A 19,142-nucleotide genomic window follows, 5' to 3' on the forward strand; every position below is an offset into this window, starting at 1 on the left:
GATTTTCACATATTGCCTGTAAATTGCGAGACGAATCTTTTGAGCCTAATTAGTCCGTAATTAGACAATAAATTGCTACAGTAAACATATGCTAATGATAGACTAATTAGTCTTAATAAATTCTTTTCGTAGTTTACAAATGAGTTCTATAATTAGTTTTATAATTAGTCTATGTTTAATATTTCAAATGTGAAAAGATTCCACCTGCAGCCTGACCCGTTTGCTCCAGCTCCAATAAAAGCAGAGCCATTCTAATCCGACCTGCTCTCTGGCTGCAAATTGTTGCGAACAACCGTTGTAAAGAATGAGCCCAAGTCCATCTTTCCTAGTTTCTATCTCTTCCGGTCACCATCTACATGAAAAATTCTTGCGTTAGGTGCACGCTGCAAGCAGTGTACCATGCCACGGGGGTCAAGATATAGAGCCGTTACGTCCGTCCTATCCAATCTGCAGCGACCATTGGTATAGGAATTAGGTGAAGCTGATGGATGCAGGATGCTGGATGCGCGTTGGTCGGCATCCACCGGAGGCCTTGTACGATAGGTAGAGAGGTCTCTTGCGTCGTCAGTGACTGGTTTGGATTTGGTGTGGGGGGCATGGAATCGATTCAGAGATATTCCTCGGTAAGTTCCAAGGAATTATTCCGTATATATGTTAGGATGGGGTAGATGTAGATCTTGACTTGGCGGGAAGGCGAGTCGACGGATTGACTCGGTGTACATGTGTGCCGTACTGCCGTTCCGGCCCTAGAACATCGGCACTTGAATAAAGAATTCTGCAAGTGTTAGGCGGCGGCAGCAGCAGCAGCAGTAGGTAAGTGAACACTCAATGGCCATTGCCTCAGCAGCTGTAGCGCTCGTCTTAGCGATGGCGGCGGCGGTGGCCGCGGCGGAGGCTCCACCAGCGCCGATGATAGGGCTGGCCGGCTGCGCCACCGCCTGCGGGAACGTGAGCGTGCCGTACCCCTTCGGCATCGGGCCACCTCGCTGCTACTGGCCGGGGCTCAACCTCACCTGCGACGCCAGCGGCCCGGAGCCGCCGCGGCTGCTCCTCGGCGACGGCACGCTCCGCGTCGCCGAGATCTCCCTCCGCAACGGCACCGTGCGCGTGGTGCGCAGCGGCTCCGTCGTCGGCAGCGGCAGCGCCCTCGCCTCCGACCGGAACGTCTCCTTCGGCAGCGGCGTCGTCGGCCACGGCTACATGCTGTCCAACGGCAACGAGCTCGTGCTCTCCGGCTGCAACCTGGTGGCGACGCTGGTCGAGGACGAGGTCGCCCTCGGCCCCGGGAGGTCCGGCGTCATCAGCGGCTGCGCCTCCTTCTGCTCCTTCCGCAACAAGAAGGTGGACAGCGTCGGGCAGGCCGCCGGCAAGTACTGCTCCGGCATGGCGTGCTGCCAGGCGCCCATCAACTACCACAGCTCCCCCACGGGGGTCCACCTCCGGTGGCTCGACGCCGGGAACCACACCGAGGCGCTGACGTTCCTGCCGACCTACGTGTTCGTGGCGGAGGAGGGGTGGTTCGACCGGAGGCCGCTGGCCGACGAGCTGCTGAGCGTGAAGCGGAGCCCGTCGAGGGCGGCGCTCGAGGTCCCCCTCGTGCTCCTGTGGGCGGTCAAGCCGGGGAAGGGCCTGCCACCGGTGCCGATGTTGCCGGCCAACGCGACCGCCGCGTGCCCCGGCGACGCGAGCCGCGTGCTCTGCAAGAGCGAGCACAGCGTGTGCGCCGTCGGAAACCTGGGATATACGTGCCAGTGCCAGGACGGCTACGACGGCAACCCTTACCTCCCCAATGGGTGCCAAGGTCAGTAGCTCCGGCTCCTCTACTGTGTCTGTGTATAGCTAGTTGAAATTCACGTATGCTTTCTGAAATTTTTGGATTTGATTGAGGTCCATAATTATCTCCAAATTAATCACTGGAATTCGAACTAATACTAATAAGGACAGCTCACCAACCATCATCAGCAATTCAGCACTATATTCTTTTGACCTTGCTCTTCTATCTCTAGTATATAGTAGTTATCTCAAATGGGATTTTACTGAAATTCATGTTTAATAGAGAAGAAAGGATCGACGAATTCAACCTTGCCCTCCCTGCAACCACCTACATCGATGCCTACACGATCGATGAATTTCTTACCCGCATGCCCATCACACCGCATCCCTTGTACCCTTTTTGCTTCTTCAAAACCACTGTGCATAGGTAATGCCAAGTTAGACTTCTACCTTCGCAAGGGGGCAACAATGATGATGGGATCCTTTGATGAGCACTAGTCAATGTCAAGTCCACCAAGACGTGGTGAAGCAGTGTGTGGTGATGCCCCAAAGCCTGAAGCCCCTGATAACGAAGGTGGTCCTCACCGTGACAACTAAACACAATTGACGCCATATTTGACCCTCCCAAGTTCGGCATCAACAAAGTCGGCATAGCATTGCTTTCACACAGTGACTCACCTCCACCCACTAGCACCGTGCTTCCGACTCCGTTGTACTCCTCCCGTCCCATGAAAAGCGCAATTCTGCATTTGAAAAAAAAAATTCCCATGAGAGTGCAATTTTAGAGATTATTGGATCTCAACAACTGCCTGCCTAATCAAGTGGTCTAATTTGAATTGCATGCCAAAAAAACTATAAGGTGCCAAAATATCTGCCTAGTCATAACTATGTAGCGTGAGATGTCAAAGTACAATGACTTATATTTGGGAATAGAGGGAGTTGTATTTGTTATCATTAATATTAGTGAACTATAAGGTGTATTGAAATAACTAAAATCCTTTGATAGATATCAATGAGTGTGAGCAGCCACAAGACCATGGATGCTTCGGCCAATGTATCAACACTATTGGAGGGTATAAATGCCAGTGTCCACGAGGAACCCATGGCAACTATACTATCAGAGATGGCTGCATCAAGTCTTCATCTACAGGTGAGTACAATTCATCTACTTCAACTTCAATTCATGGAGCCTTTGGTGGATTAGTGTTCCATGTTCTTAGTTTCATCTGATTTAGACATCTACATGGTCTTCAGTGCTCACTATTTATTTCTTCCGACCATTAGTCCTTTAGATACTTTCTATTTAGAGAAATACTGTAGAGTGTAGAGGAGTGCAGTATATGTTGGCACCGTATCCTATGGAAACCAAGGTTCTTGTGCAAATTTTGGAAACTCCCATGTAGATCACAGGATCCCCATCCGAGGGCAGCGGACAGATCTGAGAAATTTTTGCATTTAGGCGCCCCCACCTCCCCCACCGTTCCCTGCTGTTTTTGCACATCCCCCCTCCGTCCGTCCGTTACCCCTCCATCACATGGATCCACGCGACGGGAGTCGGACTCCCAGGCGTCGTTCCGAGATCCTCCCTTCGGTCGCCGCCGCCGGACTCGAACTGGGTCGCCGCAGCCTCCCTTGAGGCGCCGCAGCCCTCAGGTCGCCGCCACCGGATTCGATTGCGCCGCCGCCCTCCGCTGCACTGCCTGCCTTCGTCGCCGCCCTGGGGTCGCACGTCCTCGAGTTCTTGCGGTACCTCGACCAGTTCGGCAAGACCAAGGTCCACGCGCCAGGCTGCCCCTTCTTCGGCCACTCCTCACCGCCCGCGCCGTGCCCGTGCCCGTGACGGAGGTGCCTAGGGCATGCACTCGTACGTGGATGGAGGCGGCAGTGCTGGCGACCCCAGGGCAGCGGCGACGAAGGCAGGCAGTGCAGTGGAGGGCGGCGGCGTTGTCGAGTATGGCGGCGGCGACCCAATGGCGGGATCTCGGAACGGCGCCTGGAGACCGATCGTCGCGTTGCGTGGAACTCGGAACGGCGTCAGGGGTAACGGACGGAGGGGCCTGAATGCAAAAACAACAGGGGACGGTGGGGGGAGGGGCGGGCGGGTAAATGAAAAAAAATCCCCACCTCTGTTCAGTGCCCTAGGATCAAGATCTTGTGGTCTACATGGGAGTTTCCAAAGTTTGCACAAGGACCTTGATTTCCATAGAATACGGTGCCGTATATGTTAGGAAGTTAGATACTTAAATAGGGTATAAGAGTTTATTTACTTGATGAGGGTCTATTTTTCGATGATGACATAAAACATATCCCAACAACCCAGCCACTATATCTAAGGATGCTTGTGCTCATTCATTATTATAATAGCTGCCCCTGCAGCAAAAGAAACCGGGATAGTTTTTTCTGAACACAAGGACTAAATAATGCTAAACCTCCAGTCATGCCGAGCAAAAATTTTCATAGTAGTTGTCTACAATTAATGCACAGCACGCCTGACGGACAAGATCCCAATCTTGCTCCTTTTGCAAAATTTCGCAAACCTTGTAGTAGCCTTCAATAATACCTGCATATATATCAATGAAGTTTTCACTTATCAAACGAATGTTGTTTTGGTTTAGAAAATATACACAAAGTTTATAGACTAGAACTCTTAGAGTTGCCAAAACTCTACTACGTACTACGTACACAGATTGTGCCCCTTCAAAACCATGGCTATGTATGTACTCGTGGCTTGAATTCCATTTAATTTCCTTTGAACTATATTAAGGGCTTTCGTAAGAATATTTGTTTCCATTGACTTCAATTTCTAGTTATTGAGCGAGAAAAATCCGTATTACCTACACACTTTTACAGGAATAAGCATCGGTATAGGAGTTGGAAGTGCAGCAGGATTTATGATTCTGGTTTTCGCTGTAATCTTTGTGGCCCAAAGGTTTAAACATAAGAGGCAGATAATGTTGAAACAGAAGTTTTTCAAGCAAAATCGTGGACAACTATTACAACAATTGGTATCCCCAAGGGCAGATATTGCAGAAAGGATGATCATACCAATAGATGAGCTTGCAAAGGCAACAAACAACTTTGACAAAGCTCGTGAACTTGGAGGTGGTGGGCATGGTACTGTGTACAAAGGAATTTTATCAGACCTACACGTTGTAGCCATCAAGAAGTCCAAGATAACAGTCCAGAAAGAAATCGATGAGTTCATAAATGAAGTAGCCATTCTCTCACAAATCAATCATAGAAATGTAGTGAACCTTCTTGGATGTTGCCTAGAGACAGAAGTTCCACTGTTGGTTTATGAGTTTATTTCTAATGGAACCCTTTACGATCATCTCCATGTTGAAGGTCCCATGTCACTACCATTGATAACTAGGATAAGGGTTGCAACAGAAATTGCTAGTGCTCTTGCCTATCTTCACTCGTCAGTTTCAATTCCAATAATACACAGAGATATCAAGTCTAGTAACATACTTCTTGATGATACTATGACATCCAAGGTGTCGGACTTTGGAGCTTCAAGGTACATACCAATGGATAAAACAGGATTAACAACAATGGTTCAAGGAACAATAGGCTACTTGGATCCTATGTACTTTTACACAGGTCGCCTCACTGAGAAAAGTGATGTGTATAGCTTTGGTGTCATTCTTGTAGAATTGTTAACCAGGAAGAAACCTTTTTCATATTTCTTCGCCGATGGAGATGGCCTTGTTTCCCATTTTGTCAAGTTGCTTGCTGAGCAGAATCTGGTACAAGTACTAGATCCACAAGTCATAGAGGAGGGAGGCAAAGAAGTCCAGGAAATCTGCTTACTTGCAGCATCATGTGTAAAATTAAATGCAGAGGACCGGCCTACAATGCGAGAGGTGGAACATGCACTTGAAGGCATTCTCGTATTCAAGAAGTACGTGAAAAACAATGTGGTGGTAGAGAAAATAGAAGAGAATGGACATGCAGTTAAGGCCCATGATGTGGAGGAAGGAACACCATCGAACCTCCTTAGGGCTAGCACACTGTTCAAGTCGATGAGTTTTTCATCGAAAAAAGAAGGGCAAAGCACGCAGGAATGGAGCAGAAGATATAGCATGGAAGAAGAAATCTTGATGTCTGCAAGGTACCCTCGGTAGAATGGCAGCTTTGTGTTAAAGTTAGATCAGGTAAGTTGTATATATGTGTGCTTATTTTGACTAGAACTTCAGTTACACTCAGCTTCCTTCTGTTATGAGCTACAGAAATAAAACTCCAAATAGGTCGACCACAAACTTTTCCAGTTTGCTCCCGTAACTAACTATATCAGTCATTGAAACACATAACTGTAAGTGCATATATTTATTTAGATACACTTTTATTTGTACTGTGTAATCTTAAAAAATAAGAATGTTGTAATGAGAAGCCTATGCTATGAGGCTATCACACCAAAGCCTATGCTATGAAGTTTTCACTTATCAATAATACCTGCATGTATGAATGAAGTTTTCACTTATCAAACAAATGTGAAAACTTATTATCTAGCAGCGCCTTTGGCTTTGGTAGGAATAGGTCACACACCTACTCCGCGGTTGCAAAAGATGCGCTGGTTACTCGTTATGTGGTTGTAAGTCACTATCTTAGTTTGTTTACATTTATTGACTTTTCTTGCCATGAATATCCCGACAAATCATTAGATGAGTTTTGGCTCGAGCCAATGAATACAAAAACTTGCACCACAACCAAACCTTTTGTTTGGGATGATTAGGGTGCAAATTAGTGACACTTAAGTGCACCTCAAACCCTCTCCCTCTCTCTCGCGCGCCGCCGGGATGAGCCGCCACAGCGCTGTGCGGCAAGGACGACGCTCGGGCACCATAGAAGCTTCCCTCGCTTGCCTTGTTCCCTCTCATTTCGCTCGCCCCCGCCTGAACACCTCGCACTCCTCTGTTGCCGCGGTCGATGCCCGTTTCCTCCCCGACGACGTTGTCAAGCATCCAAGCTCTGCCACCTCTTCCTCCACCTCGCGCTTCCACTCGCCCACATGGGCCGCCACCGAATTGCACCCTTCTACCCTGACTTTGTCTGCACCGTCAGTGCCGTCCACTTCTGCTTCGTTGACAGCTCAGCAAGTGATGCCGCATCATCATGCACCTCCTCGTCCGTCGACCTCTCTCGCATCTATTTTCTGCATTCCATGTGCATGGAAGCGCCGCTGCCCACGCCGTACACGAGCCATGCCGAACCGCGCTGCCATCACGCACAACCGTGCCACATTACTATGCTGACACTCACGCCGCCGCCTCCCTCTCCCACCACAAGCGTCGATGTCCCCCCACTCCCTCTTCTGCCTCCCATCCCTTTTTTCAGTGCAGTTCTCGCCTTCTCCCTCCCCAATCGCCGGCACCTCCACACCCTCCCCAATCTTCGGCACCCCACCTTCCTCCCCAATCACCGGCATCCCCACTCCCACGACGCTGCAGCAACGATAGGGAGGAGATGATTAATGATTGGGCGACTGGGGACCACTTATCACTGGGAGAGAAGAAAGGTAAGACACTGTTAAATGGCTCCTACATGATCAGCAAAAAAATGCTTTCAAAACTACTTTGCACTATTGCAGGGAGGTCATTTAAATGGTTTTGAGGAGATGAGAGTGCATAATGTCCGGCTTTAGAGTTAGGGGGAGGAGGGTTTAAACTTGGTGACAAGTTCTGAGGGCAAAATGGACATTTCTCAATCATAAACCCCATACGCATGCCGAGCCCCTCAATGCATCCACAACGAATCCATGCCCCAAGTGGCTAGGTGCCCACTCCAATAGGTTACATTGCATGTTAGAATTTAGAATACAGACATCGGCGCCAGGATGAAGAGTTTGACCAAGGTGGCTATTGGGGTCCAAGACGTGCCATCATGCATGAATACAGGAAGCTATACTTAGTAGGCACATAAGGCACTATCGATTCTTGATCCATTACTACTAGAAAAAGTGCTTACAGTAATGGTTATCAAACCAGTACTATGCAACCGAGACTAAATGTCTTGATCTTTAGTGCCGGGTAAAACGACCGATACTAAAAAAGCATCCTTTAGTACCGGTGGGAAAGAAAGGGATCACTACAAGAGAACGACTCATGTCAAATTACTATCTTAATAGTACCTTGTACAAGAACCAAACGGATGAACATCAGAAGTCGTCACAATCATGGGTGTACTTAGGAATTGGAGGACCCAGTGCGAAAAGCAAAATAAGACCCAAAAATTTGAAGTTGTAGCATAACTAAAGCATACTTCCACTTAGTTGTGAAACTTCAATAATATATGTTACTTCTTGCATTACTTTGGAAGATATCAATTACTAATGCTAGAATAGTAAAGGTAGTACCCAAGCAATAAATTGGCCTCATCTACTCACGACCACCAGGATCATACTTCCTATTTGTCCAAGGCATGATATGATGATTGATGAGGATTGAATAAATAAAAATCTTCTTATTTGATAAGCTAATGTACAAAACAAAAAATATTTAAATTAAACAGTACAATAATTCGAGGCTTAACGAAACAAGGTATGGAAAATTGAAGAATAAATCAAAACTCAAAAGATGGAACTTCTTTTTAGATTATCAAAAGATGGAACTGTACGACTCCCCCCGGGGGCTCCTATCTGTTTTGTGGTAGACAGTTACCGGATACATCTTTGATTTACTAACAGCCCAGCACATAGATTTAGGAGGCCCAAGACGGCCCAAAAGCAACAAAGCAGCCAATGCGTTTTTTTCATTTCTATATAAAAAAATAAAAAAAATTTAAAAATATATGTTGTTTTTGTAAAATTTCAAATATGGGGGCCTGGGTAGGGGGCGACAGGCCACCTGTCGCCCGTGTAGTAGGCGACAGAACCTATCTGTAAATTTTTTTTACAGATATGTCCCTGTGCAGAAACATTGCGCTGTGGGGGGACAGGTCGCCCCCCCGGGGGACAGGAGGGGGGCCGGTCGCCCCCCCACCGGGCGACCGCCTCCCCCTCCTCTATATAAGCCGTGAGGCCCCCTTCTCCCCTCATTTGAGCCCAAAAAATCCACCAAAAATCCAAAAAAAACAGAGGGGTGAGAAGTGAAGCGGCGAAGCCCTGTCGGATTGCGGCCTTTTCATCTTCCAGTGAGTAAATTTGAGTTATGTTTTGTTCGATTTAGCTTATGTATTGTTCCATTGCTATTGTAGAGTAATATGATTTAATTAGTGCTATACTAGAACCATTTAATTACGAAATATAATTTAAAAACTATTAGAGATGAATTAGATTTGGAATCTAATTGCACATGTTTATTATTAAAATTTAAGTACTATTAGGGAAGTATTTCTAAAGTAGTTATGAATTAGAGTAGAAATATTTTTAGATCGCATACCTCGTATATTTTTCTATACGGAGCGGTCGATAAATTGAATCTTAGTTTCGACGAATTAGATTTTGATTCTAATTGCACACATTTATTATTATTATAATTTAAGTACTATTCGAGACGTACTTGTAAAGTAGTTATGAATTAGAATAGAAGTATTTTAGGATCACATACCTCGTATATTTTTCTATACGAAGCGGTGCATAAATTAAATCTTGGTTTCGACAAATTTGAGTGTCATCACTTAGTTATGAATATTTATATATTGTAGCTAAAATCTGTACTTAGTTTGTATAGATTAGTATACAATGTAGTGAAATAAAGAATATGACTCGATAAGTATTCGGTGATGTACAGATATGTCAAGCAAGATGCAGTTTCAAGTGTTTTTTGGTGACTACAATGTTTTGTATGGACGAAATGGAGTAGATCTTTCTGCCTCTAAGTCCACATCTAGCGGCATAGATAAACCTCTAGAGAGGAGTTTTGGTTCTATATATAAGTGGCTGCAGCGTGGTTTCCGTGTTGATCCAGAGTCACATGTGATGACCGTCCAGGCTCCTGTGAACTGGGAGGTCGAAGGTGAATTATGGGAATTGATGATGATAAACAGCACACATGACTGGCGGAAGTATATGGAAGCAGTGGGTGGCCTCTGACCCTTTTGGTTCAGACTCGAGAGAAAGCACAACATCAAACCCAACATGGTGAAGATGAAGCAACTCCGAGTACACAACGAGAGGCAGTTTATGTTGACGAACATACGTTAGAAGACTTAGTGAACCATAACATCAGACCACATGGCCTCACTGATGAGGGAGAGCGGATACATAGCATCGCTGATGAGATGGAGGCAGAAGACCAGGCCGCAATGGAGATGGAAGAATATGATTGCTCATCTGATGACGAGCAGTACTTACTGCCAAAACAGTGGAAGGAGCATGGTTTTGGCGTGGCTGTTGTAGAAGATGTACGACATCAGGAGTGGGAGTACAGAAACAATGAGATAGTGCAGGGTGCTACCTATCCTAACATTGAAGCTGTTAAAGATGCTGTGAAACTATGGGCCGTATCTTTGAATAGAGAATTTAGAGTCGTGAAGTCAGGCCGTAAAGAATATGAGGTCAAGTGTGTCAACGATGGCTGCCCATGGTGAGTACATGCATTCAAGGGGAAATGGAAGTCGAACTGGAAATGTTCTATTGTGACAGAGCAAGACTTATGTTCCTAACCCAGACGCTAAGAAAGGTAAAGGCCGCCGCTAGACACGTCGTATTCGGAATGGCATGGACGAGTCGGAGGCAAGCAAGGCTCAAAAGCGTTGCAGCCAATGCGGAGCTTTAGGTCACTACAAGAAGTGTCCTCAGAATGCACTTCACGATGATGGTGAAGCGGGTCCTTCCAAAAATCCCACAGATGGAGCACCTCCTACGTTCAGACCACCATCGGCGAGAATTGCTCGTGGAAGGCACTCGGTGTCATGATCCAACATTGTTTATCCATCCTTCTGTAGCTATGTATTCCTGTATTGATGATATGTGTACCTAAGTAATAAGAGAACAGAGCTTTGATGTATTGGTGATATGTGTACCTATGTAGTAATCATGCGTTGGCTTTTGTACGAAACCTTTGTCTTATCTTGTATCGAACTTTTTTTCCATTTATTAATGTAGGTATGGAGTCGTTGCTAGATCCAGTTATCGACTCGAGCCACCGGTCTTTCTTCGCAGCAGTTGAGCACAGAGCACTCCAAGTGCTACGTCCTCATCCACCGGCGGAGATTGTCTCTATACACCCGGATTGGGTTGACAGGTATGTACTGAAATATTATAGTTTGTTTCATTTCTTTACTCCTATTTCCATACTAACTTTTCTTTTTTTTTGGTAAAATATTTTAGGTCACACGAGGCAGGTCTACTGACTCTGGGCCGTCTTGTGGAGGGTGGGCTTTTTAAACTCGACCGATCCCTCCTGACGGCGCTCGTCGACAGATGGAGGCCGAAGACACACATGTTCCACCTTCCGTGCGGAGAGATGGCTCTGACGCTGCAGGAGGTGGCCTTCTTCGTGGAAGAATGATCTGGAGGACCGTTTTGCCCTGGTACAGCACGTGGAAGAAGCGGGGCCGATCATGCCGCACCCGCGAGCAGCAGGCCCTTCCAAGACCTGGTTGCTACAGTTCGCGGTACGTATTCTATTCATATTTACGTTTATTTTTTTTAATTTATATGATTCTTTGTCAGCTGGAACCCTCCATCTTATTTGTTTATGCAGCCCACCCAGTTGGATCCGGATGCCGACGAGAACAGTGTGACCAGATCCTTGGAGGCCTACCTGCTTTGGTTGTTCGGTTACATCATGTTCAACAACACACATGGCAACTCGGTGGACAGGATTCTCATCCCGTATGCACGGGATATTGCGGATGCGGACGAGGATGTACCGTCGTACAGCTGGGGTTCGGCGGTACTTGCCGCCACGTACCGTGGACTCTGCGACAGCTGTACTAAGACACGTGGGGAAGCTATCCTGACGGGGTGCCCACCACTGCTTCAGGTTTGGTCCTACGGGAGGCTAGCGGTTGGTCGCCCCATCGTCATCCGCGCGCCTTATCACGAGGCTCTGTACGGCGATCTCGAGGACGACAGACCCATGATGGGGACTCTCTGGCTCTGGCGTTAGGTACGTTCGTCAAAATTCTTCTTTTCTTATGCATTGGTACACCATACATTAAGCATACCTTACTGTTACCTTTTGGTTGTGTAGAGGTCATGGGCGCATGCGCAGGTTAGACGCGCATATCCTGAGTTTGTTCAGGAGCTCGACGTGCTGACGCCAGAGGACGTTGTCTGGGAGCCGTACAGCCCAGACACTGTGGTCACCCGTACACCAGGAGGCCTGTCTTCACACTGCTCCGCAAATGCGGGCATGTGCCTTACTACAACCGTCCTAGTATACGACATCGCGGTTGAGGTGCATTGCCCCCAGAGAGTCATGAGACAGTTTGGGCAGCGCCAGGAGTTTCCGGTGCCCACCGCGTTGGAGCGTGTTAGTCGCCATGACCACAGGTATTTCTGAACGTACTTGGATCATACACTCGTATCGAATCTAACATTTCTTCATCAACAACATTTGCAGGTTGTCAAGAAGTTGCATGCCGTGCTCAGCCATTTGGCTCACCATGATGGAGTCGTGGGTGGACGAATGGGCGCATGCAGATGAGCACTTGGTCGATCCGACAGGACCACACACAAACAGCTCCTTTAGGGCATACCTGACTTGGTACTTACCGCGAACTCGGGCTCGTATGGTTTATGTTGACACTAACCCGCAGGCACACGAGGCGAGTCCTCGGGATGGCTATGCCCATCACCATGCGGAGGCACTAGCAGGTGCGGTGAGTTTATTCGTCATGTTTCCTTATACATAATTCATAAGATAATTCATGTGGCACTAAATGTCCCTTTACTATATCGTTCGCAGTTTCGTCGTTGCAACATTATGGAGACGGACTGCACGAGTTACCTGACGAGGGTACGTTACGGATCCGCTATGACCCAGACTGAGCAGGCAGATGCATGGTTGAGGACTCGAGACCATCTGCGTTCAGTACTGCACAACTTGGGGAGCCGTGTGTAGTATGAAGATAGTCACGGATCGTTCCAGGCCTCGTCGTCATTCCAGTGTCCAGCTTCCACGCACGAGACGACCTTTCAGCCAGATCTGCCACACCAGTACTTCAGTACTGGAGGTAACGTATATACCTCTTTTCAATCAAATGAATTGATGCTATTCATTTACTAATATCACAAACAGGATATGGTCCCTCTTCTGCGTTCGGCCATACTGGCCATTTGGGCCAGCATGGATCCCAGTTCGTTCCAAAGCAGGGGATGGGAATGTTTGGAGGGCTACCACCAGTTGGGGGACCGTACTCAGGGATGGGACCACCGACACACACACACCACCCTACACAGGTTAGTTTATATTTCATATTTTACTTTCTACATATTATGACGAGTGACAGGAGTATACGCTAATATCCTAATTTCAATCGTAGGATTCTATCCAGATGCAGGCGTCGGACCTTCCTCCTCCTTACGACCTGGTACAAAACAATCTCTCAATACACTCACTATATTTTTAACAAAACATATGTTGGTTTACTTTTATATGTTACGCAGGGTTCGTCTCGGACACGTTCATTCCAGATAACGCTGGCGCGACCTTAGAGGAACTCAACAACTTGGGGCCTTCACAGCTAGGATCAGCACCACTTGGGTACTCCCAGCACCAGACACCACAGCCCTCTTTGCGTCCGGAGCTACACGTGAGGTCTCCAAATCGTCACACCTACTCTCAGGACCATGTCCATGCCCAGCAAAGGGCGAACAGGGTCCGACAGCGTAGGGGTGGTTAGATGTATCCGATATTTGTATTTCTAATATTTATTTGTACCGAGATTGCACCTATGTTGACTTTTTATTGTTATCAATTACTTTTCATGCTTACACATCTATTCTCTTTTGTATTTTCTATTACGTACGAATTACCGACATTGAATGCCCGAATTTACAGTTAGTTATACAAACAAATAGTATAACATTAACAATACTAAATGCAAATACATCTTAGATAACCTTCTATGGACAATACAGAGAATCTTCTAGTGACAATCTAGACAATATGCTATAGATCATGGCATGAAATCATCTAGGTCGTCATCCTAGTCGACAGATGCTGGTGCAGTAGGTGGTGTAGTATGCCTTGAAGAACCTCGCGACTTTCCCTTCCTCTCTTTTTGGGTTCTAGGTTCATGTATAGAGGGAGGTACATCAAATGTTGGCGGCCATGGTTTGGGGGGCATGAAATCATCTAGGTCGTCATCCCAGTTAACAGAAGTAGGTGCTGGAGGTGGTGCTGAATGACTCGACGAACCATCGGTTCTCTGTTCATGCGGACGCCAAGTACTATAACACGAAGATCTTCTCGACCTCCATCATCTAGTTTACGGCATAACTCCACCGAAGATACATACCAATTTACGGAAATTTGGTATTGATTTGTTAATCACTTCCGTATCGTCGGGTAATCCTTGCATATAATTACACAACAATTTGAGAGTTTGCTATATATATTTTCCAAATAACTATAAAGATTAGACATGAATGAGAGTTACCTTGATGTGCATATCATACACCTCGGACTGCATCCATATCTTCGAATCACTTTGTATGAACCCGATAACATTAGGATGATTCGCAAGTTCACATACCCTCATGTATATCTTACGGCGTTCTAGCAGGTGTTACTTCACATCTTGCGTTGTTATACCTCGAAACAATGTCAAATCTTTAAAATCTAGTACTTTGGACACTACTAAATCTATCGTACCATCCGCTAATGGATCAAACTTCTTCTTCAGTACAAGATGTGTCATAATTTCAAGTATTATACTAGATTTTTCTTCGGTCCATAAAAATCCTCCAGAATTGGAGGCATCCATTGGCTTATGCTGCAATATCAATAAAGGAGTGAAATTCAAAATTTACAATTCTATATTTAACTACTCAAAAAATTATACTTACCTGCAGGGCTTCACCGCTTCACTTCTTCTCACTCCTCTCTTTTTTTTCTGGATTTTTGGTGGATTTTTTGGGCTCAAATGAGGGGAGAAGGGGGCCTCACGGCTTATATAGAGGAGGGGGAGACGGTCGCGGGAGGGGGGGGGGGGGGGGGCGACCGGCCTCCCTGTCGCCCGCGAGGAGGGCGACCAGCCCCTGTCGCCCGGGGGGGGGTCCCCCACAGCGCAACGTTTCTGCACAGGGGACTATCTGTAAAAAAAAATTTATAGATAGGTCCTGTCGCCTACTACACGGGCGACAGGGGGCCTGTTGCCCCCGGGGCGACAGGCCCCCATATTTGAAATTTTACAAAAACAACATATATTTTTGATTTTTTTTATTTTTTAATATAGAAATGAAAAAAACGCGCAGCCAACAACAACAAAGCAATCCCTTCTCTTTTTTTTGCTGCGCTAGCAGTGCTTGGGCCACAGCGCAGGAATTCAGCAACAGATATCAGCACGAAACCTGTCAACGGCCGCCCTAGCTGATAAAATAATACGAGTGTCAATCTGTTTAACACGTTTGCATGGTAGTATCTCTGGGAACGACTCCCTAACAATCGAGTAAAAAAAAAACCATGATGCCATCAGTCAGTTTTTGAGCCAATGAGGACACAGAGCATTAGTAGATTTGAGTGACCAGGAGATAAAAATCATTCGATTCTTGCTTGCTGACACGCATGTGGAATCGACTGAAAACAGAGCTCAAATCACTCGAAAAAATGACCTGATTGATAACCTGACAACAAACCTATCATCTACCAGCTAGAAGTTTTCTACCGAAAAATACGAAAGGCCATAACATGGATAGGACAATAATTTAAAAACACACATAAACTGAACCGACAATATAAACATATACTTGGGCCATGACACGATGATTAAATTTATTGTGGTCGAATTTGTAACCCGGGTTCACAGTTGAGTCCTTGACTTAGCATGTGTGCTCGTGTTTTTCTGAATTTACTCAAAGTATCACTGAAGCTACTCTTCTAGTGTACAACACGAGTACTTTGCATGTATAAATATAGCATAAATGCGACAGCTGGAAATGTTAATAGGCATATGGTGCAGCACAATTATTTGTTCACACAGAATACATAATTACATGTTAATACAGAAGTGCTACTGAATATCATGTTTTCTGGAACAGGCGGTGGTAATTGTGAAGTCCTTGGGATGCTTGTGCTGCTTCTGACCTGCAATCCGTTGCAATTTAATTCCAATTAGTGATAAATCGGTTTCAGCTTCCAAGGTACGGAGGTAGGTGCAGATGATCCATTGTATAATATGCATGGCATAAATAATTGCAGCAGAAAAGAGTATTGGGCTCTTAAGGTGAAGGGACCTCTTAAATTTGGCACACATATCCAAAGTAAGATTGTCCATATTGGTGTTGGTGAGATGAGGGTGGCTAGAAGTCTATATGAAATATTTTGCAGAAGCAGCTCCATCTTTTTTTTGAATGGTCTTGCTTGGTTAGTTAGATGGCTAGAAAATAATTGAGGTTGAATTGGTATAGGTGGGAGCTTGGCAGATATGTAGGTTATCAATTGTTTGGGAAATAGGTGCCATATGAAAGGTGCGGTTGTGCAGGGTTGTGATTGTACGGCCGAAATCTCTGCGTACCTCTTTAATTGTGAATGCAGCTAGAATATTGATAGAAGGGGCAAGGAATGGAGCTGCTACCTCAAATAAAGGTGAAAAGGATGAATCTATGTTGGGAAAATGAATTCCAGTTTCTGCATCCATGGTTTGGTTACACAGTTCTGCGAAGGTTTTGTCAGCAGTGTTCTGTACAGCTGCATTCATCTGGGTGGCAGCCATTGTTGGTGCACTTGAAGCGGTGCCATTTATGGTGGAACCGTGGAAGGCTGCTCTGTTATGTTGATATGATGACTTGGTTGTTCCTGCAAGGATGAGAGGTATAGGTAAGGAAAGAGTTAGTGGGAAAGTATGCTTCTTTTTTGTCTATGTACACAATTAGTATTTGTATAATCCTTACCATTTAGCCATGGCATAGCTTCAAATTGGTGTTGGTTATCTTTCCATGTAGTAGCAGGACCACCTCGGAAGCTATGACATTCTTGCCTTATAATATGATATATGGTCAGAAGTAGTATTGCAATCGTTTTACACAAAAAAAATTAACTTAGGCAGTATGCAAAATAATCTTATGCTAAACAGGCAAATCTTCTTTGGCTATCCTATTGGAGAACATGTCAGGTAATAGGAATCTCACAAATAACATGAAAATATGATACCAGCAAAAAAAAAGTATAATTTAGATCTGCTAAGGCTTCCAAGTAGTTCAGTTCAGTAACTAACCTGTTGGGATTGCAAAATAAGAAAAACAAATTGGGAAGTGTGTGGTTAATAATTCTGTTAGCTTCAGTATGAAAGAAAAAAGGACCAACTGCCAAGCAGTGATATGGTCTCCATGTATGAAAGAATTCAAGATAGTTATAATCTTTGTAAAAAGTATGTATAACTTGCATCCAGATTACATTGATTTGGATTCTAAGCTATAGGCAATGATGTAGCATGCAGAAAGTAGCAAAGAGCATATCAAAAAAATTATAAGGGTTAAGGATCCTATATTGACATTTAGCTTCAGGTAGCATGAACTCACATCGTCCCTTTCATAATTTGGTCAAGCGGAACCAATAGGTACCGTGGCTCTTGCTGAATCTCAAAATTCTAAATAAACATAAAACAATTCACCTCTGAGATGCATGAGGCTACAGCCTGAAGCTCTAAAGCAAGCAAGGCATGATTGAAATGAGACTCACCCAAGGTCTGCTCGTTTATTTGTGATGCTTTAGAATTCACTCGATTGACAAAAAATTCTTCTTCCGTCTTAAGCCAGTGATCTCAAATTAAAAAAAACTAAAGGGCGAAGACCCTTGTGTTCTTGTTCCAGGAAGACAGAAGCTGAACCAGAGGGCACCTTTTTTGTAGCTAAAGTGTATATGCACATTAAAACTAACATCAATTTCAATATGCCCTGCCAAGTATTAAGTAAACAAATTTCATCAGTAAATCAAATTAAACGCCAGGACAAACACCATGACATTCACGGTCACATTAAAATTAATTGTAATGACCACGGTCTGTAAATGCTGTTTATGCATGAATTAATCTGCAATCTAGAACATTAAGCAACCCCAGTAGGCATTTTTAATTTACAATGTCTATCCGCTACTGCTTAGGGAAACATATACTGAAAGGTAAATTAAGAATAGGTTGAGGTAGAAGTAGTAACATACCAAACAGGCGGTAGTTGTTCTGGAAGAGATCAGCAATTCGAGAAGACTTCTTGCTAAGTAAATAATTTGTACGAATATCCTCCATGTGAAAAAAGGGTGGCAAGACACAAAGTGAATAAATAAGCCACAAAGGTATATAAACCCTCATATTGCCCTTGCATAGCTCAAAATCAAACTACAGGTACAATCAAAGAACTTAAACAGTAGCATAGCTAGTATCAGAAGGTATGTCTTAGGTAAAACAAATAGTGTATTATCTTGTCAGTTTCTAGGAAAAAAGCACATGTCTACAATGTCGCAGTGGGTTCAGTACTAGCACAAAACTTGTACCATAGAACTAAGATCGATAAGATCTGGGGAAGAGAGAAATAGGTGATTCTGAAATTAGCTACTATCAGGGGCTACGTCTTAGGTGAAACAAAAAGTGCATTACCTTGCCAGTTTCTACTTTCTAAGAAAACAGCACAGGTCTACATGGCCGCACTGGGTTTAAAGGATGTTACACTGTACTGGCAGCACAAGAGCTGCAGCATAGAACTAAGATCCATAAAATTTGGGCAAGAGAAAAATAGATGGTTCTGAACATAGAGATGTTGTGGCATGTTCCGTCAATAAAATTGACAAAAGATTATCACCTCAGAACATTCTTGCAAGACTGATCCCTCCTCTGCAACCTCTGATACCAGAACTTTAGATTCAAAGCAACGTGACACCTCTACATAAGAAACATGGATAGGTTCTTATTATACCCCCATGACCCGTAGCAATCCACGCAGAAATGAAAGCAAAAGAAGAGACTAATTCATCTTCACAGTAAGCAAAGTAATAGGAAATGCACTTTTTTATGTAGTCACCAAACTAAAATAAGAAGAAATATGACAAAACGGAAGCACCATAAGTTCAATAAGGATAATTCAGTTTATGGTAACCAAAGTAAAAGGAGGGCACTTTACATTCCACTATTCCAGCTGCCCAAATTAAACAACAATTGGAAGCAATAATCGCAGTCACAGCTGAACTAAGCAGTACTACTTAAGTAAACAACCGATTTAAGAAATGCATTAATCTACCACACTTTGTTAAGAGTAGCTGTACACATGG

The 19,142-nt window shown here is 44.9% G+C and overlaps 2 protein-coding genes across 2 annotated transcripts; both read left to right on the top strand.

Annotated features, from left to right (window-relative positions):
• The first annotated feature begins 460 nt into the window (after positions 1-460).
• On the top strand, positions 461-6,225 carry LOC120713617 (wall-associated receptor kinase 2-like). The gene is made up of 3 exons (XM_039999546.1): positions 461-1,801; positions 2,780-2,923; positions 4,624-6,225. The coding sequence occupies exons 1-3, from the start codon at positions 829-831 to the stop codon at positions 5,898-5,900; spliced, it is 2,394 nt and encodes a 797-aa protein (XP_039855480.1). The 5' UTR covers positions 461-828; the 3' UTR covers positions 5,901-6,225.
• A 4,465-nt stretch (positions 6,226-10,690) lies between these two features.
• Positions 10,691-12,200, top strand: LOC120713619 (protein MAIN-LIKE 2-like). Its single transcript, XM_039999548.1, has 2 exons — positions 10,691-11,331; positions 11,421-12,200. Exons 1-2 carry the CDS (start codon positions 11,278-11,280, stop codon positions 11,826-11,828), a joined length of 462 nt encoding a protein of 153 aa, XP_039855482.1. The 5' UTR covers positions 10,691-11,277; the 3' UTR covers positions 11,829-12,200.
• Positions 12,201-19,142: the final 6,942 nt, after the last annotated feature.

This window comes from Panicum virgatum, chromosome 6K, assembly GCF_016808335.1.
Source record: "Panicum virgatum strain AP13 chromosome 6K, P.virgatum_v5, whole genome shotgun sequence".
Lineage (NCBI taxonomy): Eukaryota > Viridiplantae > Streptophyta > Magnoliopsida > Poales > Poaceae > Panicum > Panicum virgatum.

What these genes read in the sequence shown, in the direction of transcription:
- LOC120713617 (XM_039999546.1), top strand. Translation starts at nt 829, where the DNA reads ATGGCCATTGCCTCAGCAGCTGTAGCGCTCGTCTTAGCGATGGCGGCG. An exon ending in CCTCCCCAATGGGTGCCAAG is followed by an intron (nt 1,802 to 2,779) that starts GTCAGTAGCTCC and finishes ATCCTTTGATAG; the next exon opens with ATATCAATGAGTGTGAGCAG. An exon ending in CATCAAGTCTTCATCTACAG is followed by an intron (nt 2,924 to 4,623) that starts GTGAGTACAATT and finishes ACACTTTTACAG; the next exon opens with GAATAAGCATCGGTATAGGA.
- LOC120713619 (XM_039999548.1), top strand. Translation starts at nt 11,278, where the DNA reads ATGCCGCACCCGCGAGCAGCAGGCCCTTCCAAGACCTGGTTGCTACAG. An exon ending in CCTGGTTGCTACAGTTCGCG is followed by an intron (nt 11,332 to 11,420) that starts GTACGTATTCTA and finishes TTGTTTATGCAG; the next exon opens with CCCACCCAGTTGGATCCGGA.